General features: G+C 42.2%; 1 protein-coding gene across 7 annotated transcripts in view; it reads left to right on the top strand.

Moving 5' to 3' along the window:
- TLE1 (TLE family member 1, transcriptional corepressor) overlaps positions 1 to 25,901 on the top strand; it is a 91,336-nt gene that overhangs the window by 3,485 nt on the left and 61,950 nt on the right. For all 7 annotated transcript variants that reach the window (XM_043566792.1, XM_043566794.1, XM_043566790.1 and 4 more), the window contains 2 exons: positions 203 to 266; positions 378 to 422. In XM_043566792.1, the coding sequence (XP_043422727.1) occupies positions 246 to 266; positions 378 to 422 (66 nt within the window). In that variant the 5' untranslated portion in view covers positions 203 to 245. The remainder of the gene's footprint in view (positions 1 to 202; positions 267 to 377; positions 423 to 25,901) is intronic.

Below are 25,901 nucleotides of genomic sequence, written 5' to 3'. Positions count from 1 at the left end.
AATAGCTGAATGGATACCCTGTACTGTTCACCTTATCCCTTTTCCCTATTAAATGCAAGGACAAAGCTTTTGGATGTTTACCTAGATAGTTTATGGCTTTTCCACATTGGTCTGTGTTTTTACTTGAAGTGCAAATATGTGAGGCAGATGTTAAAACAAGTGACATAATGTTTACATTAAGTTGCATGTTTTGTTTTTGTAGCCTTAAATTGGAATGTGAGAAACTGGCAAGTGAAAAGACAGAAATGCAGAGGCACTATGTGATGGTAGGTATCAGAGATTGTCCTTTTTTCCTTTTTATGTAATATTAGCAAATATGTGTTCTTAACATTATAAAACACGAGTTAACGAAATGCTTGATTTTTTTCTTTTTGCAGTATTATGAAATGTCTTATGGATTAAACATAGAAATGCATAAACAGGTAAGCTTTAGTTAAATCAAGTTGAAATGAGAAATTAATGACGATTCTATAAAACTGGCTTTATCCTCAATAGTGGGAGGATTTGTATGCTGGTTTTCTGCCTTGGTTTCCCTTCCTGTGAATTGGTGACAGTGTTTTGCAGCAAGGGTTGCTTCTTGACAATTACAGAATCTTTAAATGACTAGATGAGAGGTGCTTTGAAAATGTGAACCAACCTATTTACAGACTGATAGAAATTGAGTCTTGAGTTGACTTTTCCACCTGGATAGATTTAGTCTTCTCTTGAAAGATCTGGGTATCCTGTAGCATTCTGGAATTCAGAATAGCTAATGTTTTTTTGCTAGTTTGGAAAGCAGTGTGGTCTTTTGGGGGAAAGAAGGATATTTGGGAGTTCCCTAATCAGGTTAAAAAAATGTATGACTAACTATGGGGTTCTCTTTTATGCTTTGGGGTTGCATAAAATGACACTCAAGGTTAGTGGCTTATTAGCAGGCATCTTTTTGAAAAATTTCTCAATTGATGCGGATTTGGAGGTGAAAAAGCATTCTTTTATGGCCACAGCATATGTTGGGAGTTGCTTCAGTCCTAGTGGTTTTAAAAGCATGAAAAGATTAGTGACTGGAAAGCTCTAGCTATGACTATGAGTTTGCAAGTTCCCATAAAATTCACACTTATGGCTACTATAATGGTGTATAAAAAGAGTATTGAGCTGGAACAAGGCACTAAGGACCTCATAAGAGAAGAAAAGCTAAATGATTGCTCAGCCCAAAGGACCCTCGATTGAGTAGTCATTGTCTGCCAAAGAAAGCATTAATGGCAGGGTGTAAGTATTCTGGAGATATGCTGACATTCACTTTTTCATCAAGACGCTGGTACAATAAGTCTTTTAGAAATCGATTGCCTCTTAAAAAATTATCATCAGATGAAGTTGCACAGTTGGACACATTTCAAAGTGCAACAATACAATTCTTACTTGATGTATATGTGCTATTTCATCTCAAACCCTTGTTTCATTAAATTAAAGAGCATGGCTGACCGGCTGGGGCACAGTGGAGAAATTGATTAGTTCAGCCTTCAGATCTTCCTTATATTCAAAGACTTTCATTAAGCAAGTGTGTTTCAGAGTTGAATTCTGCTTTTGTAACTCCGCACTCTTTGATTTTTAATTCATCATAGATTTCATAATGTTAAGTTACCGTCTTGTACAGTAGATCTGTTCTCAGATATGTTTTTGGAAAGAGACAGTTAAGTTCAAGGCCTTTCATTAATAATATAATTGGGCCTTTAAAATGCTGATTTTATTCTGATTTGCAAAGTTGGTAACCTAGATTATGTTGGGCTTGTGCCTTTGTTTTTTGTGTGTTTCAGTGGCTAGTGTCTGACTGAGGCAGTTGTAACTTGTTGATAGTAATTGGGCAAGAAGTTGTATGGTCATTTAAATGAATTATGCAAATAAACTGGGTGAAGAGTTGTAACCTGCCACTTTTTTTGTAAGTTACCCTAAAGGCACATATTTTGCTAACAAATATCATAGAAGGGTAAGAGGAGACTGAGTTTTTTCTTAAACTCATGAACTCAAAGAATTTAATAACTTCACCAACTCCTTTACAAGGAAGCACCACCTCCGTATGATGTTGTATGCTGGTGCAGGATTTATTGGGGAGGTAAAGGAGGTGTATAATTCTTCTGGGTTCCTGTAGGTTACATTACCTCTTCGTCATCAAGTAGGAAAAAGGAAGAAGGGGTGAAGAGGGTCAGGAGCCCCATGGTGTGAAAATAGGTTTCTAATGAGTTTCTATACTCTATTGGGCATTTGTGGGTATATATTGTCCATCCATGAGCCAGTATGCATTAATAATATGCTGTGTGTAATTGGCTCAGTAATTTGAAAAATGTGAAAAGCTGAGAGATGCCATGTTCTTCATGGTAGGGTATTAAGTCCCCTGAAATTTAGTTTATACTGTAAATGCTGACAGACCCTTAACTAGAGTGGTGTGCAAAGCAGTGCTATAATTCAGTTTAAAGTGGCCTTACATTTGAAAAACATCCTTCTGAATGTCACACATTAATAATAAGTTCTGAGGAGGCATTTGGTGCAGCTAGTAATCATAATTCTTATTAAAACTGGTGACGTCTGGCCCCCAGGGTGTAGCCAGGCTCAAATTGATGCTTTTTGCCGCCTGATCACCAGCATGGCCTAAGTGCTCATTATATTGTAGAGAGAGCCTTTGGAGCTCTCATTAGATTTGACAGGAATTCTCTCTGGGGGGAAACTGGGCATTAGCGAGACTCCTGACAGGCTGGAATTAGTCCTGCTTTATGGCTTATAACCAAATGCTAGCAAGGCATCATCAAGGGACACAAAAAATTGTCATTTCTGACAACATCTTTGTTACTGAAAAAAAAAAAAAAAAAAAAAAACACAGCGATGGGGAAAGTTTCCGTGGAGAGAGCTTTAATGTTGTTAAGATTGGTCTGCAGTGTGACTACCGCTCTCTCTCCCCACCTTTCAGCGGGTTTGTCGACAGAGTGAGTTGTAGAGATTTCAGTGTCAGATCTCACCACCGACTTTTCCGTCTGGAAGTTTTAAAGTGGAAGTGCGTCCAAATCGAGAATGGTATAATTGTGGTTTCCTTACTTGGTTTTGTGCCCACGGTCCATGTTTATGTTGTGTCAACACTTCCTGATAAGCCTTCCCCTTACTTTCTCTGTTCCCATTTGTGGCTGGTTACTGAAAAGTCAGCGGACTAGGGATGGTAATGGGTACTTAAATTTGTTATTGTAGCGCTAAGACAGTTTTTTTGGTTTTTTTTGTTTTGAGTCTTTTATAGATCTCTGCCTGTCCTTCTCTCTCCAGGTAGATCATAAATTTTAGGTATATCTCTACAGGAGAGGTGGAGACATCTCATGAAAAATTGAGGCAATTTGATACCACCAAAGTGTTAGGGTGCGTTAGAAAATAGCAGGTTAATGTGAATCTAGTTGTTTTGAGGGCTGTGCCTAGTGTGTTTGGCAGTGTGATCTTTAAAGTTTTGTTTTCTGTCATGTGGTGTGTGGTATTACCTCATTTGATAGTTTTGGAACAAGATTCACTGTAAATACATAAGCCTTATTTATTCTACTTGTGTATCTTTTCAGCGTGCTGATGAAGCCATGCCATAAGTTGTCTTTAGTGGTGTGAATTTATATAGCACTTAACAGTTTTGAAAAGTGATTAGCCCCATCCTGTGATGAGGTATTTTGGGTAGGTGTTTTGATCTGCCTGCAGCTCTGGGCCTGTGTTCAGAGTGTGGGATTTGTCAAGCCCAAGTTTCTGTTGCAGCTGGATTTGGGTCACCTCGTCCCTAGAATTTACGACTTCATTCCTTTACCCACCCCGCTGCCATTGGAGGATGAGGCTAGTGATGAAATCACCTTTAGGCCTGTGTGGTGGCCCAGCCTGCCTGGCTGTGTGTCTCTCCTGTTCTCTCGCTCTTTGTGCTGACAGCTTCATGATACACAATCACATGGGGCCTCGGTGCATGTTCTAGGAGTTCGTGAAAATCAGCAGTACTGACTGGTCTGTGGAGGTCACAGCCATGGGTCGGTAGAAAGTTGTAGCCAACCGAGCAATACTGTCTGCAGGTTAAAATATGTCTAAGAACAAAAGAAAATTTGAAACTGTTGTCGGGACTCCTGGTTGAGGCCGAGCTCACAGCCAGCGAGTGTGATCAGTCACTTTGTCTCTCTGTGCCTCTCTTCTTCTGAAGAGCGGGCAGAGTAGGCACTCGGGGCTCTCCAGGGCGGCCAAGAATTTAAAAATAAATGAAAGGACTAGCTCTGGAAGGAAAGAGGTATTCTGCAGTGCTGGTTGTGGGGTGGGGAAGGAGAGGAGAAAGAGAAAAAAACAGATGAGAGCCTAACCAAGCTCCATGTGATGTTGCAGCCAGCGTGGTGTCTTAGACCACGTAAATTTCGGAGTGACAGTGCTTCCACCGTTTTGATATGTGCTTTAAAGTTTCCCTTAAAAAATAAATTGTTCTCTGGTAGTGTTTTAAAAGTGCTTAGGTGGCCCTGTTAAGGGTTCACCTGTGGGTTAATCCCTTAGATGTGACTTACTATTTGTCTGCAAGTCTTACCTTTCTTCCTGCTTTTTAACCATGTGTGTTTTCTGTCTACTGTTCTCACTTTGAGATTTTTTTTTCTAAGTCCACATCTCAGAATGGGAAAAGACTAGCTGGAGTACTTGCACTCAGAGTTAAGCTCCACCAGGTGTTAGTAACCTTGTGATACAGCAGCTGTCATCAAGACTGAAGTGGTCCCCAACTTTACTTCAGTAGCCAGGCCTGCCCTTGATAAGCATCAGTTAAAACAGAGAAAGTTCCCTGTGTATTTAGAGCCCACATTTTGAGGCACAAAGTTAGCCTTTGTTTTTTTATTGGCAATCAGGGCGATTCCTCCCTACTTTCTGTCACCCTGCCCGACCCCTTCAACAGTCAACTAGTTCACGGTTTCTCTCCAGAGCCTGGACTAGGGTGAGGTGAGGTATGCACTTGCCTTGGGCACAGAATTTAAGGGAGGGTTCCCAAAACATAGTCCTTAAGATAAAAATATTTTTAGGGGCGCCTGGGTGGCGCAGTCGGTTAAGCGTCCGACTTCAGCCAGGTCACGATCTCGTGGTCCGTGAGTTCGAGCCCTGCGTCAGGCTCTGGGCTGATGGCTCAGAGCCTGGAGCCTGTTTCCGATCCTGTGTCTCCCTCTCTCTCTGCCCCTCCCCTGTTCATGCTTTGTCTCTCTCTGTCCCAAAAAAATAAATAAATGTTGAAAAAAAAAAATTAAAAAAAAAAAAAAAAGATAAAAATATTTTTAAAATTCAAAATTAATGCCAAAAAACTATGAGGAACCAGGGGTGCCTGGGTGCTTCAATGTTTAAGTGTCTGACTCGATTTCAGCTCAGGTCATGATCTCACGGAACCCTGTGTCAGTCTCTGTGCTGGGCCTGTAGCCTGCTTGATTCTCTCTCTCTCTCTCTCTCTCTCTCTCTCTCCCTCTCCCTCTCCCTCTCTCCCTCCCTCTGCCCCTACCCCTGCAAAACAACAACCCAAAAACAAACTCTGTGAGGAACAAAATATGTGATCTTTATTTAGGATGGCCCTTGGTGTAAAATACAGTTCATTTAGGGGACTTTGATTAGTGACTGGGTGAGTCATTGACTAGTTGCCTGGGCCTCAGTTTCCCTTTCTGTAAATGAGGTTAGACTGGGCAGGTTCTCAAGTATGGCTTCTCTTAGGAGAGGAGAGTCATCCCTCCAGACCTCACCTCCAACCAGTGTTTGAAACCCAGTGCTTGGGTTGTGTATCCATTGAGAAGAGTCTTTGGCCAGAGGGCTTAAGACATTCCTCTTCTGTGTTTATTAAGAAACACAGAAAGAATCTGTTCCTTTAGCAAATATTTAAGTAAATCATCTTATGTGGTAGTTAAACTAATGATATATTCAGTTTTGGGCTCATGGAACCATTTTAGTTTTCCATAGATTTTGAGTCTTTGCTCTTCTGTTATTAAATATTTGTGGTCTTCAGGAGTGGATTAAATTGGACGAAACTAAGAAACTGACTGGGCTTCTCATAGGCTTGGATTGGCTGGATTATCCCTACCACCCCCATCCCTGTTGCTTACTGTTACTTCAGATTTTGAAAATTGAGATTTTTTTTTTAGAACTCTAGTACCTTTAATGCTGAATATTTGGTATAATGATTTTTAATTAAGTTTTAGGCAGTTGTTTCAGAGGGTGGCTAATAACTGACAAGAGTAGGCATTTATAGATAGAAAACAGTCCTCACCAATGGGATTGGTGAGTTTTGCAATATGAAACATGCCATAGTATTGTTCTATGACTGTAGTTGGGTGTTTTTTTTTTTTTGTTTTTTTTTTTTAATTTTTTTTTTTTTTCAACGTTTATTTATTTTTTTTGGGACAGAGAGAGAGCATGAACGGGGGAGGGACAGAGAGAGAGGGAGACACAGAATCGGAAACAGGCTCCAGGCTCTGAGCCATCAGCCCAGAGCCTGACGCGGGGCTCGAACTCACAGACCGCGAGATCGTGACCTGGCTGAAGTCGGACGCTCAACCGACTGCGCCACCCAGGCGCCCCTGTAGTTGGGTGTTTTGAGTTAGAGTGCATGCCCGAGTGTGTGTGTATGTGTGTGTGTGTGTATGTGTGTGTGTGTGTGTGTGTGTGTAGGTGTGGGCACTCATGTGGGAGAGCTTTTCTAATTTTTTTCTGAGACGTAGCTTGATTTGAAAAATGAAAAAAATTTACAGATATGTTTAACATAAATTAAGATATTCATTTGTTGTTATTCACTTGGCTTAACAAAAAAATGGTTTCTAAAATTGTTTGCAAAATGATGATGTTCACAGAATCGTTTACTTTATAGACCACCCACTTGCCATGCGTTTTATGAAACCAAGAAATGTTGACATAGTGTTATCATACAACCTGTGAATTTGCACAAACCTGTATTTCATCATTTCACATTTCAATTTTTTTAAGTTTATTTTGAGAGAGAGAGAGAGAGTGAGCATCAAGCGTGAGTAGGCGAGGGGCAGAGAGAGAGAGGGAGAGAGAGAATCCCAAGCAGGCTCTGTGCTGTGAGTGTGGAGCCCGATGCCGGGCTCCATGTCACAAACCGTGAGATCATGACCTGAGCCGAAATTAAGTGTTCAACGTTTAACCGACTGAGCCACCTAGGTGCCCCTCACATTTCAGTTTTTAATCATTACTGAGTTTAATTCTGTTTGCCTGCTTTGAAGCAACATGAAAGCAACTCAGAGCACAATGTTTATAACCTTCCCCTACGCATTCTCGCACAAGATATAACAAACAAATCTTGGCTTTTCTGGAAGTATTATTTGCTGCTTAGATGTTCTTTGACCACAAAACGTTAGCCAAGAAAGGGTAGGGTGAAGGTCATTTTGGATATAAGGAAAAGACTGGGAGGAAAAAACAAACAGAGACTTCCATCCATTGAATTTATTTTTTCATCTGCCAAATAGAGAAAACTGAAATGTGGTGTGTGTATTCCACCGTACATGTGGGAGAGGTAGAGTTGTGTGTACAGCTATTTCCTGTGTACTGGTAGATATTCATTAGATTTTCATTATTCACTTGATGAAGTGGAATCAGTTTTTGAGAATGTAAGTATGTTTGAGTTTTGCACGTTCAAATCATATGATTTGTACAGCTGCCGAAATACATGCAGTACTGTATTGGGTTTGGTGTTAGTGCTGTTATTGGTCTAACTGGATTATTAGCCAGTGGTATTTTGTGCAACATGTCAGTAAAACGCTTGAAAATGTATCACCAGACTTATACTTACAGATTTATAAGTTATAAATATATTATGTACTAATATATTGTATACATTTGTAATAAGTGGAAATTTTACGCAGAGGGGTTAAGATACAAGTTCTCATCACATCCTCCATGCCCCCTATTGGCATGTCCTGGGTGGCCTCTGGGATACGTGCACTCTACTTTAGAGACCACCAGCTTATGTCCAGACGCTCATGACTCCAGCCCTGGTATTGGGGCATCTTTAAAGTAGTGAAGGCAAAACCCCTTTAGGGTCTCTGGGTATGTTGGTATGTCTGTTCTTTCTGATTTTGACTTCTTACTCCAGTAATGGCCTCTTTGCCCGTCACTCACACAGCTTCGTGTGTCTGCCCTGATCACTGTCCTTGGTAGTCTTACCAGGTCACCTTTGTCCTCCTCTTAACAAGTCCTTTATTCCAGCCAGTGGGTCTCCTCTTCGTGCCTGAAAAAGTGTTGTGTGTTGTTGTGTTTTCTTTATAAAAAGTCCAGGCCTTTTTGTGAAGCTTCACATGGACTTTCTCAATATCCTTCAAGGTCCAGTTCAAATAACAACACTCATGTGTACTTCAAGGCCTTCCACGACAGCTCCAACAGTGGCCTGTCACACCACTGATTTTTGCTCCAAGTTCTGTAATCATGTTTTTTTCATGTGTGTCTTTTGTTACTCCCAAGGAGGCTGCGGACTGCTCGAAGCTTGCATTCGAGACTTCCCTCCGTACCCTTGCCAGTGGGTTGGACTGAGGGGGCACTTGTTTTGTAGTGTTTAATGTGCTTCCTATGGAGGGTGCTACTTGTAAGCATTGCGGATCCTGAGCCTGTATGAAAATCAGGTAGAAGTTGCTTGGCAAAAAAATCCCACACATTTAAAAAAAATTTCTTTAATGTTTGTTTGTTTGTTTGTTTGTTTGTTTATTTATTTATTTTTAATGTTTATTTACTTTTGAGGGAAAGACAGAGCATGAGCAGGGGAGAGGCAGAGAGAGAGGGAGACAAAGAATCTGAAACAGGCTCTAGGCTCTGAACTGTGAGCACAGAGCCTGACGCGGGGCTTGAACCCATGAACTATGAGTTCATGACCTGAGCCCAAGTCGGACGCTTAGCCAACTGAGCCACCCAGGTGCCCCTAATGTTTATTTATTTTTCAGATTACACACACACACACACACACACACACACACACGAGCCGGGGAGGGGCAGAGAGGGAAACAGAATCTGAAATCCGAAGCAGGCTCCAGGCTCTGAGCTATCAGCACAGAGCCTGACACGGGGCTCTAACCCATGAGCCATGAGATCATGACCTGAGCCAAAGTCGGACACTCAGTTGACTAAGCCACCCAGGCGCCCCCCCCAATTTTTAAAAATTTTTTTAAATGTTTATTTATTTTTGAGAGAGAGAGAAAAAAAAACACCCCACATGTTTTTATACACAACATAGCTTTTCCCCAACAACTTTGGCCGTTTGTGGACATCTTACAATCCTTCAGTAAATCTGTGGAATCCAGATTGAAAACTTGAGCCAAGAGTAGGAATCTGGGTCCTAATGCTGAAATTCAGAATGAAATCTCTTTGAGGCGCCTGGGTGGCTCAGTTGGTTAAGCATCCAACTTCGGCTCCGGTCCTGATCTCATAGTCTGTGGGTTTGAGCCCCACGTCGGGGTCTGTGCTGACAGCTCAGAGCCTAGAGTCTGCTTTGGATTCTGTGTCTTCCTCTCCCTGTCCCAGCTCTGCCTGCACTCTCTCTCTCATAAATAAACATAAAAAAAAAAAAAAAAAGAATGAAGTCTGTTTGATATCACTAGATGTTTTACAGGACTTTAGTTCTCACATAACCACTTTTGCTCAGTTGTTTTTCTTTTGGAAAAGTGATTTATGGTCAGAATATCCAGAGGCTTTTTAAAAAAATTTTTTTTAATGTTTATTTATTTTTGAGAGAGAGAGAGAGAGAGAGAGAAAGAGAGACAGCACAAGTGGGGGAGGGGCAGAGAGGGAGACACAGAATCTGAAGTAGCCTCCAGGCTCCAGGCTGAACTGTCAGCACAAAGCCCGATGCAGGGCTTGAACTCACAAACTGCATGATCATGACCTATTTGAAGTCAGACACTTAACCCACTGAGCTACTCAGGCACACATCCAGAGGCTTTGTAGTGGGGAGTTTCATTATAGTGATATATTTGGGTTTGTACTGAAGAAAAGACAGCGAAAACAGAAGTAGTGTGTGGCCGAGGACTGGGTTTCTGTGTGAACTGAGTGTGTGTGTGCATCTCTGTCCCTGAAGCCCCTGTGTGTCTCTTCAGGATGACCACAGCCCCTAAATAGAGTTGTGGATTAGTTGCTTGTAATGCATTAAGTATAAAGGCATTTAACTTGCCTTAGTTGCCAGATTTAATAATAATGATCATACCCCTTGATGATTTACTTTTGGCCGTTGCATGGTTCCTTCACCCACCAAACATTTTATTGAGAATTTCCTTTTTTTTCATGTTTATTTTTGAGAGAGAGAAAGCGAGTGTGCACACAAGTGGGGGAGGGGCAGAGACAGAGGGGTCATGATCCAAAGCGGGTTCTGCGCTGACAGCAGAGAGCCTGATGCAGGGCTCAAACTCATGAAGTTAGATGCTTAACTGAATGAATCATCCAGGTGCCCCTGGAGAATTTCAAATATACAGAAAAGAGGAAGGAAATACAGAGTGAACACCCATGCTATCCCCACTTGTATGATCCCAGGAGTCTATAAATTAACATTTTGTGTTATTTGCCTGTCGCATACCTTACAAAGAGCTTTTGCTCCCCTCTCCCCAGTAGATAAGCAAAAAACTCTGGAAAACTTGGAAGGATTTGTTGGAGGGCCAGGCATTTCTTTAGCTACCTACCCTGTTTTAGACTGGTAGATGAAGAAGGGCTTTTCTCCAGGTACATTTTAAGATTTCCATCTCAACAGGTGTTTACAACATTTTATAGTACTTTCTCCTGGACTCACCCTTTGTGTTTTGGCCTGGTTGTATTAGGGGGATCCACCATTATATGGTGTTAGGGTGCTTTCTTTTTCAGCTGTCACCTGGAAGCAGAGATTTGCACTTAACAGAAAAGCCAGACTCCCTTTCTCCCCAAGCCTTCCTACTTTTTAGTCTTCCGTAATGTACCTTTAAGGTGCCATCAGCATGTTTGCAGTGGGGAATAGTTTGAGCGTCCTTAGGTAGGAAACCAGGAAATAATTGTGCTAAAGGACTCTGATTTTGAACTTTGTATGACTGGAAACTGTCCTATTAGAGAGTTTAAGTTGGCCTCAGAGGCCATGGGTGGTGCAGGGATATGAAGTGCCAAAAAACAAACCTCTTTGAGGACCCCAGCATAAGGAGGAGGCTCTCCAAGGCTGGGCCCTCCAGGAGCACAGCCTTTGTCTCCCGTAGGCGCCTTTTTGATGCCTTGAGCAAACAGCCGGTCAGAGCCTCTTACAAGTAAGGTGACCAGCCAGTGTATTGACACGCACAGACACAATAGAAAACTGCATTAGGAGGCAAGCCGTTGGGATTTGCAGTAAATATATTACAGAACACAAGTGACTTGCCGATACTGCTTGTTTAGCAGTTTGCAAGGGCAATGGCAGTATGGATTTTTGAATTAGAAGGGAAGGGCTGTTCTTTCTCTGTGCGGGAACATCTAGTTGATGGCTGGGGAGAAAATTGATTTAGAGCACAAAATGCAGCCGCCTTTATTTGTGCCATTTGAAAGGCTTCTATGGATTAGTGAGTGAAAATAAAAAGGTTGAGTTCAGTTTAGGAAAGGAGGTCTTAACATTGATCTGCATCTTGGTCTGGAATGGAGAGAAGGAAGGTTGGGCCACTGGGATGGAGGAAGGGTATCCGGTGTCCAAGCAGCCTGCAGCTACAGGTGCCCACTCGGTTCCTAGTTGTCTTTTTCAGCGCTTTGGATTTCAGAAGTCAGCATCTCGGGCTGATTGTTGTAGAGTAAGCTGATTTGGGACATCAGAGTGAGCAGTCATGGCCCCCATCCATTGAGTGCCCATGTACCCTAGGAGCTATGTATAAGTCCTCCCAGCCTCCTTTTGTGTGGTTATTATTCCTGCTTACAAAAGAGAAGGAAGGCTAGTGGCGTAGGGGATGGGAACAGTGCCTACTCCATGTAGGTTAGTTGTCGGGAGTGAGTTTCTCACATGGGAGCAATTACATTGGTGCCTGGCACTTGGACACTTTGAGGGAAGAACACTTGTTCTTGAAATTGATTATCTAAATATATTATTGGTCGCTTTGAAACTATACCCTGTTGTTGGAATTCTAGGCCATGCTCCCATCTTGTTTTTCCAAAGCCCAACAGCTTCCTTCCTCCCTATATCTGAATCATTCACTTCTCATTATTTCCCCTCAAATAAAAAATTACAAAGGTTTTTATTTGTTTCCTTCTAAGATCAGAAGAATTTATCTTTAGGCTCAAAAGGAAATGTTTTTGTTTTGTTTTGTTTTGTTTTGTTTTAAGTCACCCATTGGTAACCTCTGTTGTCTAAGGAATCTAGAGGAATTAAAATGCCTTATTTAGGCTAAGCAGCAAAATGTCTCCTTGCAAGGCAATGGTCTTAAGTATTTAATACAGCTACCATTGAGAATAGAGTTATGTGGAGTTTTTTTCATTTAAGGGGATGGAGGAGGAACAGAGAGGATTTGGTTTATTTTGTGGAAGTGAGTTTTGGGGGAAAAAAAAGGATGAGAGCTTCATTTTTTTAAAAATTTTTTTAATGTAGTGTGAAAGTTCATCTCTTAGTTGGAAGAGAGATTTTGTCATCCTTAAAAAAAAAAGGGAGATTAGGATTACCAGGTTCAGTTGTTGCTCGGTTTGAGAAGGAAAAAGTCACCAGCCTTGGTGAGGTATATATACAGACCAGTGTCCTTTCAGCTTGAGTAGACACTTATGTTATTTTCTCCACGTACTCCTTGGGCTTGGGATTTTTGTGGACTGTCACCTTCATAGCTGCTGCTTATATGCTGGTATTTGGGGAAGCAGGAAAAAAAAACACAGGAGGGAAAGCAGGGCCATTGGGATTAGACACAGTGGAAGATTAGGCTGTTGGCTCTTACTGCCAGGCACGATGCAGTAGAAACTGGACATCATCATAAGTGGGATAGAGGAGAGCACTGCTCAAATTGTGTTCCAGTTGTGCCATTACCTGCTCTCACACTTAATTCAAGGCTCGGCCACCTGCTGACATCTGTGTCCTGAGAAGCCCCATGTTGCTATCTCTGTGTTGAGCTTGAGAGAAGCAGTCCTGAAGTCCTGAATATCTGCAGGGGAAGCACGAGGTTCTCCACAACCCATTCAGCCTGCCAGTTGGCTTGGGTTCTGGAGCCTTTTCCATTTGTGAGCCGCTGGCTCTTTTACAGTGCTTGGGCCACGAGCTCCTGCCTGCAGAGCCGGTCTCCTTGCACAGCTACCCAGAAGATTGGAATTGGATCGCTGAAATGTGTCCAGCTTCTGTACTTCTTAGCTGACCAAAGGCCAGAAGCATACCACTAACTCAAGAGGGGAATTGTTGACTTTTGAATCTCCTAAGAGATCTGTATTCCATAATAGACTTACCCAAGATGCTGTAATATTTGTACATTAACTGAAGTACAGAAAGGTGTCACATTTTGACTACATGTTTGGCTTTCTCTAAGGGTACAGAGATTTTTGAGCTAGTTGTTGAATTCTGTATTCATTCTTATTCTTGACTAATGCATCAAATATGGCTTACCCACCTAAAGAGCCCAGACAGATCAATGTCAGTGCACTGATAGAATCTTGTGTAGCCATTGTTTTGGTTATTATTTTATCACAAGGTCAGATACCTCCAAAAAGCTGTGATTTTTATTTTTATTTTTTCTGATTAGCTTGTGGAATTACTCTTGTCAGTTTCCTTCCAAGTACTGAAATTGCTCAGGGTTTGTGTGGAATGAATCCCAATTGTTGCTTCTCAAATTAAAACAGTATAAAAGAGAAGGAGCTTTTGAGTAGACTTTGCACTGTGAGAATATTGGTATTGACACCATTTATAATTTGGAGTATAGTTTGAAGACCAGATTCTACTGTTTGTCGCATACTGGTTAATATGGCTGTAAAGAGGAGATGAATGTGGCTACTTTTCCAAGTCTATTACTCAGGAGGACTGTAAATTTGATTGGCTGTTACAATTCTAGCAGAATCATTCGATTTGAGAGCAATAGAAAGATAAGATATCCAATTACCCAAATGATTTGCAGGGTTAGCCAACGTTGTCATGGAGACACGAGTTGGAACAAATTAAATTTTAAGCAATAAAATAATCTTAAAGCCCGTCTGGGAACAAGAAAATTTGGCAGTGGCACTTACCTGAATTGAATCTTAGCTTGACACGATGTTGTTTGACATTGATATACTGTGGGGGCCTAAACTTATATATGGTGCAACGTTACCTTAAAAAAGGAGCTCCGCCAAACCAGTGAAGCGGGGAGGGGGTGGGAGGGGTGGGTATTAGTATAAAGTCAGGATATTAATGTTTATTCCATGGCCTAAATGATAATTAGGGTCTGCGTTCCCAGAAATATTTTGTATTTAAGGATTGAAATGCCTTAATAATGATTAAGCAGCATTAATTGGACACTTGGAAAAAAAAGATTTATTTCATAGCAGCATGCAGTTTCTGGAACTACTGCTGTTCCCTCTTTGTGTGTGTGTGCTCGCAGATGTAATAGAAATCGTGTGGATGTCTTTTGGTGGGGGTGGAGGTGTAAGTATGCATATATTTGCATGTACAAACAAGGAGATTTTGGCACATGCCCCTGCACTGCAGAGGATTCTCCGTATTCGTTAAAATTTCTACTTTGCAGTGCTGCGTGCAGACTGGAAAATTGCCTTCCAAACTTTAGCCGATGGCCTAAAACCTGAGTAAGCGTCGGTCTGGGGCTTAGGAGGTTATTTCCCCTCATTAATGTATTGTTTAACTGGTTCCTGGCTTGTGCTGCGGATTTGGAAACAGCCGAGTGGCCCAGAAGGAGGGAGGGGAGGGCCTTTTATCCACATGTCTATTAGACAGATGGAGATGAAAATTGGTCTGAGGTCAGGCCATTTGCAGTGTTCTCTCAGCCTTCGATTTTCCTCTCATCCTCACCACAGATCATCTCAAATGATTCAGTAATGACCAAAAGTGCAACATTGACCTTTATTCCCTGGTGGATTACTGTTTCACAGTCCAAATGGCAGGAAGTCTATTCTGTTCTTCCAGAAGGAGCTCAGCATTATTGAGGCAGCCCAGCCTGGTGGGAACCAGTGTAACAGAATACAGGGTTCCGTTTGGTTTCTGCTGCTCTGGGAAACAAGAATTGACATGTCCCAAACCCACATAATGAATGAAAGGGTATCTGGGATGCTTTCTAAAAACACACATAAGCATATAAATTGATTTGTCCATTTGTAAAAGAACTGGTGAGTTACAGGAGTAGTGACTTCTGGTGGCCTGTGGCTTATAACTTGTTTTCACATTCATGGCCCTGATTGTTCCCCCTTCTATGTAATGCTTCCTCAGTATAGCTTAGACAACACAGTGACATCATAACGCTGGTTCATTTTCAAATTACAAGTTGGCGTGACAACTCAGTATAAGGGGACTCCGGGTTTTTCTTTGACATGCTTTTAATTGTATATATTTTTGGTCAATCCATGTAACCCTGAATAAAATATCTCTCATGCAGCACCCCTACTCCCAAAGTGGCTTGTTTGTTGTTTTGAAGAGTTGGTAATTTTTTTGTTGCTTAGATTTTTCCACAGATGGCATTGTGATGCTATGGTCAGGGTTGTTTTTTGTTGGTTTTTTTTTTGTTTTTTTTTTAGTAATTTAATTTATATTTAAAATGATATTCCTGTTTGCCTCCACTTGCATTGCTGAGTAAATACTCTGTGAATCTTTAATACACTAGTGAAGTCTGTCATCTAGAATCCTTGTACTTACCCTCTTCTAAATATTTAAAAACTTTTGCAAAAGGAGTATGCGTTGGAAATTTTCACCAGCATCCCACATTTCATTTTAATCATGATCTAAGATGCTTTTCAAGAAAATAATTTGTTTCTTGACTGTTGATTTCACTGTGCGCAGGTTCTTTTTCTACCTCAGTGGCTCCCAGCCTGTGATGGCTCCCCCTGCCCCCCATACTTGCTGCATTCTGGAGCTTTGTGGGCTTCTTCGATTGTGGATTGGAAAGAGATTCCCAGGTTCCAACTGGGAAAGGCCAGAACCTTGTCTTCCTTCCCAAAGGACCACCTTTCCAGTAGCTCAGCCTGTGAGGAATAAAGCCCAGGGGTGGGACTTCCCAGTTGAGACTGAATTTGGGGCTCTGAAGGCTTTGCCTGGGTGCTCACCATCACACACCTGTATCTAACTTGTGGCCATTCTGCTGCCATGCCACATGGCACTGATGGGCTAGGCCTCCCAGTAGGGTAGCTCCTTTCTTTCCCTAAGAAGTTGCTTTGGAAGAAGAATAGCAGCCGTCATGCATGTGTGTGGGTCATTCATCTGCAGCATGCTTTTTAAAGTTTGGGAACCCCTGGGGCTGGAATTTCCTTTCCCACTATCTGGATTGGCTAAAGATTCCAACCTGTTTAGGGAAATACTCAGTGCCCAACTATTTATTCAGTGATCTCCAAACAAGATGTGGGAAACGAGGCAATGGTTAATGGTAAAGCTAATAATGATGGCTAGGGCTTTATACAGTTAATGTGCACTGGTTGTTTGCTTTGTCGTGACGGAAGACGTGGAGATGGTGATTGTAGACGGTTGGAAGTCAGTACCAACCAAAGACAGGTTACACAGTTCTAAAAGGTAGGTGTTACTACATTCTTTTGGGAGGAAAATAATGTTAACAATTTTTGAAAAAGAACAGCCTCCTAAACCCCATTTTCAGAGGTAACTGGATTTTTGCATATTCCTGTGCAGTCTTTGTCTTTACATAGGCATGTTTTATTTTCGTAATTGTAATTTTAGCCTTCGTGCCAGGATGATGTAGTCTGCTTTTCCTCCCACTAACCCTGCTATTGTATGATATTATCTAATTTCTCATGAGTTCCCTAATGACTAAGACCCGTGAAGAGGGTGAAAGGTGTGGGCTTGCTCTGGGTGCGTTCCAGGAGAGGCTTGTTCTCTTTCCAGAGCGAGAACAATAGGTGGTGACTTCATGGTCGTGTTCTGTGACTCACCCCACGGAATGTATCTTGAAAACCTTCTGTGGCATAGCAGTGCATTTTCCTTTAAGGGCCACCAAAAGCTGTCTTTTTCCATCACGGGACAAGTCCGTACTATTTCATGTGAGCAGCACTTGCTGAACTCCGTAACAAGGGTTTCTGAATAATGGAAATGTGCTGTTTGAGCCCTGAAACAGCTGCGATGCTTTTGTCAAGGATGCATCTTTACCAAAATGACAAATTAAAGCCCAAATGCTCTGCTTGGCAACAGTTGGGTCAAAACATTTAAGTCATTAATTAGAAGGAACTGAAGGGGGAAAATTTTTACACAAATACACAGTGTTGCAGACTCAACTTCATCTTGGAAAATGCAACTGAATTCTTACAAAAAAAAAAAAATGAGGGCAGCCCTCAAGTGGGGCCTGCCAGGCTTGTCATTTGCAAATAAATCAAAAGACCATCATTGCAGGACAGAGAACCAATGAATAGAGTTGCTTTGTCATTCTTTGATGGGCCCCACACTCAAGCCTGCTATTAAAAATGAATGCATTCAAGAGGCTCTGCATTAAGAACATAAACAATTAAGGGCACTTGAGTTGCTCTGCTGAGAGCTTTCTCCGGAGATGCAGGCCCCTACAATCTGCCTCACGAGGAGCCAGAGAATGGGAGCAATTAGTGTTGCTATCTCAGCCCCAGCAGCCTTCAGCAGGGGTTTTTTTCCCTCTCCCCTTCCTTTTAACCCCTCCTTGTTTTCAGAGGAGCCGGGAGTGTGAAAGATGGGGAGGGGGGAGGATGGAGTATGCGCCCAGTTGGAAAGGGCTCAGGTTTAGAACACGGTAGGAGCTGCCAAATGAGGGGGAGGTAGGACATAAAAGTTATTATCTGCCAGTAATTGGTGACTTCTGTTCTGATTAATTGAGCCACTAAAGGGTTTCTGTCATCTGGTACTCTTTGTTTTGTTTTAATCATAGGGTTTAAGCAGGGGCGAGACTACATTGCCAGGGATGGAATCATTTAAATGAATATTGTTTGAGGTTTCCCACAGTAGGCAAATGTGCTCCTACCCCCGCCCCCCCCCCCCCCCCCCCCCCCCGGTTGTGTTCCTGCCTTGCTCTAATTTGGTAAAATTGAGTGGAGAAGGGCTCCGTGGCTTGTGGCAAGGCCTTGGGGGAGAGATGGGCCTGACCTCCCTACCTGCTTGTTTCTGACCCCAGACAGGTTTTGCTAACCTTTCAGCCCCTTCTCTCTGGGAACCTGTACAGATTGACAGGTGTGAGAGGGTCGACCCTGCTTGTGCACTAAGCAGTTGTCGCTGCGGCCACTGTCCTGGTGGACCATGTTTTCAGCGTGGGTTCCTGGTCCAATAGCTGCAGATCATCTGGGAACTTGTTAGAAATGCAGATGCTTGGGCTGCAGACCTCTGGACTCAGTCTGGGGGTGGGGGGGGGGTGGGCACACAGTCATCTGTGTTTTAACAAGGCTTTCATGTGATCTCACTGCACCCTTAAGTTTGAAAACCACTGACAACCTCGTTAAACCATTAAAACCTCAAAGAGACACCAGACCCTTTCCATTTGGATTTCCCCAAAATGTGGTTAGTCATTTATCTACGTATTTATATTTTAAACAGAAAGCTACTCTGATTCATTAGAATATAAGATAAAATTATCTTTCCATTAGCGTACCTGTGAAGCAAGGTGCCATCATGCTGGGATGGCATGTGGAGGTCTGCTAAATAGCCGACCTTCTGAAGAAGGTCTCCAGGCAAGGAGCCTTTCTCCTCCTGTAAAGGACAGGGCAGAGTATTGAAAGATTATTTACAGTGTTTTGCATATATCATTTTAGGTACGCAGTTTTTATTCAAACATCTTGAATTTTTCTTAGGTATATCAGATGTCATCTTTAGGATTATAGAAATGTATTCGTGGATGTGTTTTTGTGGAGTTTGCTTTACGGTGGAGCTAGATTGTCTGATGTTAGGTCTGACGCACTGATTCTCTCTGCCTGTGAAGGGGAGGATGAAAATGCAGAGAGTGGGGCGGCTACTCTTTATTTGCAATTTATTAACGGAGGTCCCTTATGAAATTCGTGCTCTGCCTTGCAGAGCACTTCTGCCGTATCAGTGACAGACTGGGGCCACTTGTTGTGGTACCATTGTTGGCTGAGGAATAACACGCTCTTGGCTTTGAGCTGCTGTGGTCCTGTTTGGCTGTATTGCTTAGCAAACAAGGCTGAGTTCATCAGCTTTGTTTCCGGTTTTGAGTGTGTCCCTATTTCCCACTTCTACTTCTTAGAGAAAGGACTAGGCAGAGAAAGTGGTTTCTAATCTTGCTTTATGATCCTGGGCCAATCATTTCCTTTAGACATTGGTTTTTCCATGTGTGATAAGAGGGTTGTAAGAGGCTGGGCACACCCAAAGGGTTTCAGGGTTTAAGTCAGTGCCACTTGTCAGTCACAGGAGTAGTGAGTGGGTCTGACCATTCTTTTCTCCCTTCCCCATGTAATCATACACTTAAACAGTAAATCAAGGGTGGTGTTCCCAAGGCCACTGGAGGGGGAAAAAAGTTACAGATAACCCTGCCACCCCAGCATAATTACTGTTTTTATTTTGGGTATCAAATTACAGTGCTTGGCCACATGCGTATTTTTTTTTTTTTTTTAAATAGGCAGCCTAACACCACATCTTTGTTCTTCCCCTCCTGCTTCACCTAGTAAATGTGTTGGCCATTTAAGCATCATTATCCATAAAAATGACTTTAATGGTTGCTAGCCATGCCTTTGGGTTGATGTAGTATATTTAAACATTCTCCTAGTATTAGACAACTGATATATCAGGAGGGCAAATGTTAAGTTTTTCAAAAACTCTGCAGATGGTTGTGATGTGTTGAACTGCTCTTATATCTTTACCTGGCTTTTTCTCTTTTGCTTTGAAGCGAGTGCCGCAGTGAACAGCTTCATGCATGGAATGCTTTTCATCTGAACTATTTCCTTAGGATAAATTCTTAGCTGTGGGAAGCTTTACCAAAGGGTTTGAATAATTTCATGCTCTTGAAACACATTGCCGAGTTCTTTCCAAGACGACTATACCAATTTACTCTGTCATCAGTAATGTTTGATTGTTCTGGCTTCCCAGAGGACTCATCATTGTTGGGTTTTATTAATTCTTTTTTTTTTTAATAAACTAACTTAACTGGTGCAGAATGACCCACCTTGGTTGTCAGTGAGATTGAACTGTTTTTTGTGGGTTTTTTTTTTTTTCTGTATTTCAGGTTGTCAATTCACAGACTCAGAAACTTCCAGTCATAAGGGATTTAGAGATTATTTATTCCTTTTTTTGTATGCTTTGTTTTCATGTTCTTGCCCGTTTATCTGTTGCCAGACACTTCTTACCAACACTTTACTGTGTTTTTCTCTTGGCTTCCCACTTGGTTCAAGGAAACCAAAAGATCAGTTTGCCAGCCCTCAGCACAAGCAGCATTTTTTATGATCCTTCAATTTGCAATTTAATGGTGGTGGAGTTTCCCCTCCCTAAGCAGACTTTGGGCAAGGTGCCATTCATTGGATTGCTTGGAGACCCATGGACAATTATTCTTAAGCAGTCTTCGCCCTGTTTTGTGCTTCAGACAACACTCATTCTGTATTACTCTGTGTAGTGGAGAAATGGGCAGACGTTGGGGAGTGGACTCTTCAGGCTAGTAAGTAGATGGAAGGTATAAGGAGTATGAAAAACTGGAGAGCCGAGCTCTTCGGAATCATAAGATCCTACAACTTTTAAGTTCAGATGCCTGGAAGAATATGTGTTCAGCTCAAAAGCCCCGCAAAAATACTCCAGGGTTTGGTTCATAGCTGGCCTTGGAGGTATTTGACCATATTTAACTCAGTCAAAAAATACATGTACGTGGATCTTCTCCTTGCTTAGATATGATTTCTTCATGTGAACAAAGCCTTATTCAAACACTGTTTAGACACATCTGGTTGCATCTTGGTCATTGAGTTTAAGGTGTGTGGAGATTCCATTTTAGTTTTAGTGAAACATTCCTTTCAAAGTGTGTTGAATGTATACCGTGTGGTCAGTGTTGGTGGGGCAGGTATGGTGAGGAGCTGTGTCCCTGTTCAGTGGATGTCTTGTTCTCATGCTTCCCATCTTGCACGGAGAAGACTTTAATGCCAGAAAAAGTAAGAAACTGGTAGGAAACTGTGCAGAAGCTTTATGTAAATGTGATTTTAAACAGAGGCTTGGGGCGCCTGGGTGGCTCAATCGATTAAGCTTCCACCTTTCTGCTCAGGTCGTGATTTCATGTCTTGTGAGTTCGAGCCCTGCATCAGGCTCTGCTGACAGCTCAGAGCCTGGGGCCTGCTCCAGTGTTTCCCCTGTCTCTCTGGCCCTCCTCCACTCATGCTCTGCCTCTCAAAAATGAATAAATTAAAAAAAAATTAAAAAATAAATTGACATAGAGGCTTAGTTTGGTAAAACTTAGTTTCCACAGACAGTAAATGCTGTGGAAGATCTTGAAGGGCCTAGACAAGTGTTTTTGGTGTTATGGGGCAGCTTCTGACTGGATTTGAGACAGGCCTTCAAGAGTCGGGATAAGAGTATTAACACTTTGTCTTTTTTTTTTTTTTCCTTCAAGTTTATTTTGAGAGAGACAGAGAGCAAGTGGGGGAGGGGCAGAAAGACAGAGGCTCTGAAGCGGGTTCTGTGCTGACAGCAGAGAGCCCGATGCAGGGCTTGAACTCATAAACTGTGAGATCGTGACCTGAGCCGAAGTCAGATGCTTAATCAACTGAGCCACCTGGGTGCCCCAAGAGCATAGCACTTTGTAGTAGTGTAGCTATAGTTGACATATTTGCTCACTTGATTCTGATGAAACACTAAAGTAGGTTGGCAGAGACCTGGGGCCCAGCAGTTGAAGTGACTTCCCTGAGGACACCTCCTACTCATTTGCTGAGATGCAAACCCAAGTTTTTGGATTAGGAGAGCCAACCTTGTTATAAGCAAATCAGTATGGGGAGTTGGCATTGACAAGGAGAATTGAAGATCTTTCTGGACAGGCAGTTTGGATTCCTGCTTCCTGCTTGCTGCTTCAGTGTGGCAGCTATTCATGAAATAAGGCTTGATACTGGAGCCTTTCACCTGCTGGTTAAGCTTCTGGCACTAAGTTTCCTTGCAAATCTGGTTTGGGGAAAGCTCTTGAACGCTGACTTAATGTTGTTGCCTTATGTGGTGTCAGAAATACAAGCACAGGGAAAGTTTATTTATAAGCGTTATGACTATTAGCAGGGACTGAATATAATCTTCAGCTTTGGGCAGGAGAAGGATTTCTAGGTGGAAAATATGGTTAGCCTTCAGGTTCCCCCCCTTCAGGTCCCCCCCCACCCCCGGAGTTGTCCAGCCCTCGGAAGACGTAGAAGGCAGTCTTGAAAGAGTCACAGAACTTTCTCAATCCCTGCTGAAGCAGGGTCACGCGTCCAGCTTAACCTGATTGCAAACTCTGTGGTCAGGAATTAGAAGCACAAGTGGAAAACTGCACCTTGTTAATTTGTGCTAAATGAAAGGTCTTATCAGAATATCCTTGCATTCAGGCAAGAGGTAATACTGAAGAATTATTGTCAGTTTTTATGCTATCATCCACACTGTTTTATTTAAGGGCTGGGAAGAATGTTTATGAAACCGTCCTGGGGTGGGGGTGGGGGGTATTTTAGAACGCCCAGAGCATGCTATCAGGGAAACAAGTGGCATCCTCGGGAGGGTAGGTACTCTCTTTGTGGAGAACCAGGGCAGCTGGAGGAATGTCGATAAGTCAGAGGTGAGATCTGAATTTAGCTTCGTGCCTCAAAATCCAGCTCACGTGTCAGAGGATAGTTTAAGATGAGGGCTTTGAGACCTGGCGGAGGAGGGGACAGCTGGGATAAGAACCTCCTCTGTTTTTCTTATTTCCATTCTTTCTCCAGATCATTTATTGTGAATTCCTGGGGCAGATGGTATGGCTTTTGATGTTTCTTCATTGGTTTGAGCTTTGATCTTTAACCTTCTTCTGTTTTCGTTCTTACCTACTCTCCCCTAATTTATATTGTCTCTGCTTTAATCTGTACTTTTCTCCTTTTGTGTTTAGTAACTTTGATATTATTAAAGGTTCGTGAGTTCATTCCATTCAGAGTCTTAACTGTCCCCTGGCAATTAAGTTTAGTTCTCCCTTAAAGCCATTTTATGTAATAACACATATAATTATTATTACAAATTACATCTTCTTAAACAAAATAAATTCCATTAACAGCCCTAGAAGAAAATTAAGAATGGCTTCTATAATTTTGGGGTGTTCTAACCCTGGCATGAAAGCCAGGAACACAGGAAAAAATTCTTTATTGTGACCACATAAAAATTTAAAGTTACTTACGGCAAAAAAATCCATAGTAAGCAAGGTTGAAAGACAAGTGGCAAGCTGGAAAAACTATGGGAAAGGGTCAATATTTGTCATATGGAAAGGAGTATTACAAAAAGCGATGAAGAAACACCAAAGGAAAAATAGAGAAAAGGACATATAATGTGGATCAATAAATAATATGAAAAGATGTTTAACTTAAGGGAGAATCTAATGCAAATAAAAATAAGGTCATTTTGGGGCACCTGGGTGGCGCAGTCGGTTAAGCGCCCGACTTCAGCCAGGTCACGATCTCGCGGCCCATGAGTTCGAGCCCCGCGTCAGGCTCTGGGCTGATGGCTCAGAGCCTGGAGCCTGTTTCCGATTCTGTGTCTCCCTCTCTCTCTGCCCCTCCCCCGTTCATGCTCTGTCTCTCTCTGTCCCAAAAATAAATAAACGTTGAAAAAAAAATTAAAAAAAAAATAAGGTCATTTTTTAAAATCTACTAGGTGGATAAAGATTTTAAAAAGGTCAACAAAACCCAATATTGACATTGGGTAGGAGAACAAGCCCCCTCATAGACCAATGATACTGTAAATTGTAACCTTCTCTGCTGGGTACTTTATCAGCATGCATTACAATGTAAAATATGTATACACTTTGACCTAGCAGTTTCACTTCTAGCGATGCCTTTTTATTCCACACAGAGTTTGTAATTACGGAAAATTAAGTGAAGTATGAATATCTACAGATACCAGGAGTGCTTAAACACTAGCATGCTTGTATAGTGGATGGTGTTCTTTTTTTTTGTTTTTTTAAGTTCATTTATTTATTTTGAGAGACAGTGCCAGCGAGCACATACAAGCAGGGGAGGGGCAGAGAGAGAGGGAGAGAGAATCCCAAGCAGGACTCCCCCACCCCACCCCCTGAACTGTCAGCGAAGAGTCCAACACAAACCGTGAGATCATGACCTGAGCCGAAATCAGTAGTCAGATGCTCAACCGGCTGAGCCCCCCAGGCGCCCGTCATATGTGTATTCATTGAGTGGAAAGGTACCCATATACGTTTTTTTTTTCCTAGACATAACATATTATGGAAAAGCAGTGTTTATAATGGGACCTCTTCGTGTAGAAGTAGCTGTTTCCCCTCTGGGCTTGTGTGCACATATATAATGAAAGTCTGGAATGATGCTTTCCAGAATCACCAAAATGTTAACTAATCATGGATGATAGACTTAAGGTTATTTTAACTTTCTTTTTTATTTCTGTATATACAGCTGTGTGTGTGCCTGTGTATGCTCAAAGTGAGCATATATCATCTCTAAAAGTGGAAAATCTTAGGAGAAATTTTGAGAAGGGGAAAATACAGAATACTGTTGGAATGTATGGAGTGGAAGCTGACGACCTACAAGTCCACAAAGGGCATCCCTACTCCTTCACACGTACCCAAACATATAGTGCAGAACCCTGTTGTGAAAGAAAGGGAAGCCCGCCCATACTTTCGAGGAGAACCATGACCTTGAGTTAGCTTGAGTGTGTGGCTGTGATCAAACGAGCTGGGTGGGGCTCACCCAGTTCTGTTTTTGCACCTGGTACAGCTTCAGCCTTTTTGCATAGATCTGTTTGCCCCGCTGGTTAAAGCAAGGTCACGGGTTTGCTCTCTGTGCTAGTCATTTCCCCCTTTCTTCCAAGGCAAGGTCTGTATGTAACCCTATCTCATTGGTGGTCAGGGAGAATGGTTGGGTTGGCCTAAATCCCATCCCATAAAACCAAAGGCCTTGTTGCTCATTTAACTGGAATCATCTTGGAGGACAAAGGCAGCTCTTTTTAATGTACTTGATTACACAGTTCCCGAGTTTTCTACTTCATCTTACTTATTCCATTCTCGCTTTCTCAAGGGCATGGTCTGTGCACTTCATAATTTTCTTCTCCTCATGTTCCTTTTCATTGCCTAATTCGGTAATAGAGGTGGCATTAGTAAGCATTGACAGAAAATGATGAAATAAATAAGGTCAACGCTGGGACTCTTTTAAGATGACTTTTTTTTTTTTTTTTCCAAGCGGAACTGGTTCTTCAGAGTTTGAAGAAAGCATAGCTGCTTTGCAATGCTGGAGGATGTTGGAGGTGGGGTGGGCAGGTAGATTCTCCCCTAGGCTGGAAGCAGAGCACCTTTATTTCTTCTCTTGGCCAGTTTGTTCCTTAGAGCAGAGGGACTGCTGTGGATTTGGACTTGAGGCAGGGACTTCCGCTTTCTTTACAATAGTCTGTGCCACAGACACTCAGGACACATTTTGTTATGTTCAGCTGACCCTTGGCCTCTGTCAGGGAGGTGTTTGCATTCGATGCTGAATTGTGGGCAAACTTGACAAATACCTAGAACATCTCAATATGACCCTCATGTTGGACTTGGGTTCTGTTTCAACAATGTTTTTCTTGGCTTGTTTGAGACAGCGAGACTCAGTGAAGGCTACTAACGTTGAAGTCAAATATGAGTTGTATAACAGGTGGGACAAGCAAGGGGGCACCCGGGTGGCTCAGTGGGTTGAGCATCTGACCTCGGCTCAGGTCA

The sequence above is a fragment of the Prionailurus bengalensis genome, chromosome D4, assembly GCF_016509475.1.
Source record: "Prionailurus bengalensis isolate Pbe53 chromosome D4, Fcat_Pben_1.1_paternal_pri, whole genome shotgun sequence".
NCBI lineage: Eukaryota > Metazoa > Chordata > Mammalia > Carnivora > Felidae > Prionailurus > Prionailurus bengalensis.
This window is presented reverse-complemented; position numbering and strand designations above follow the sequence as displayed.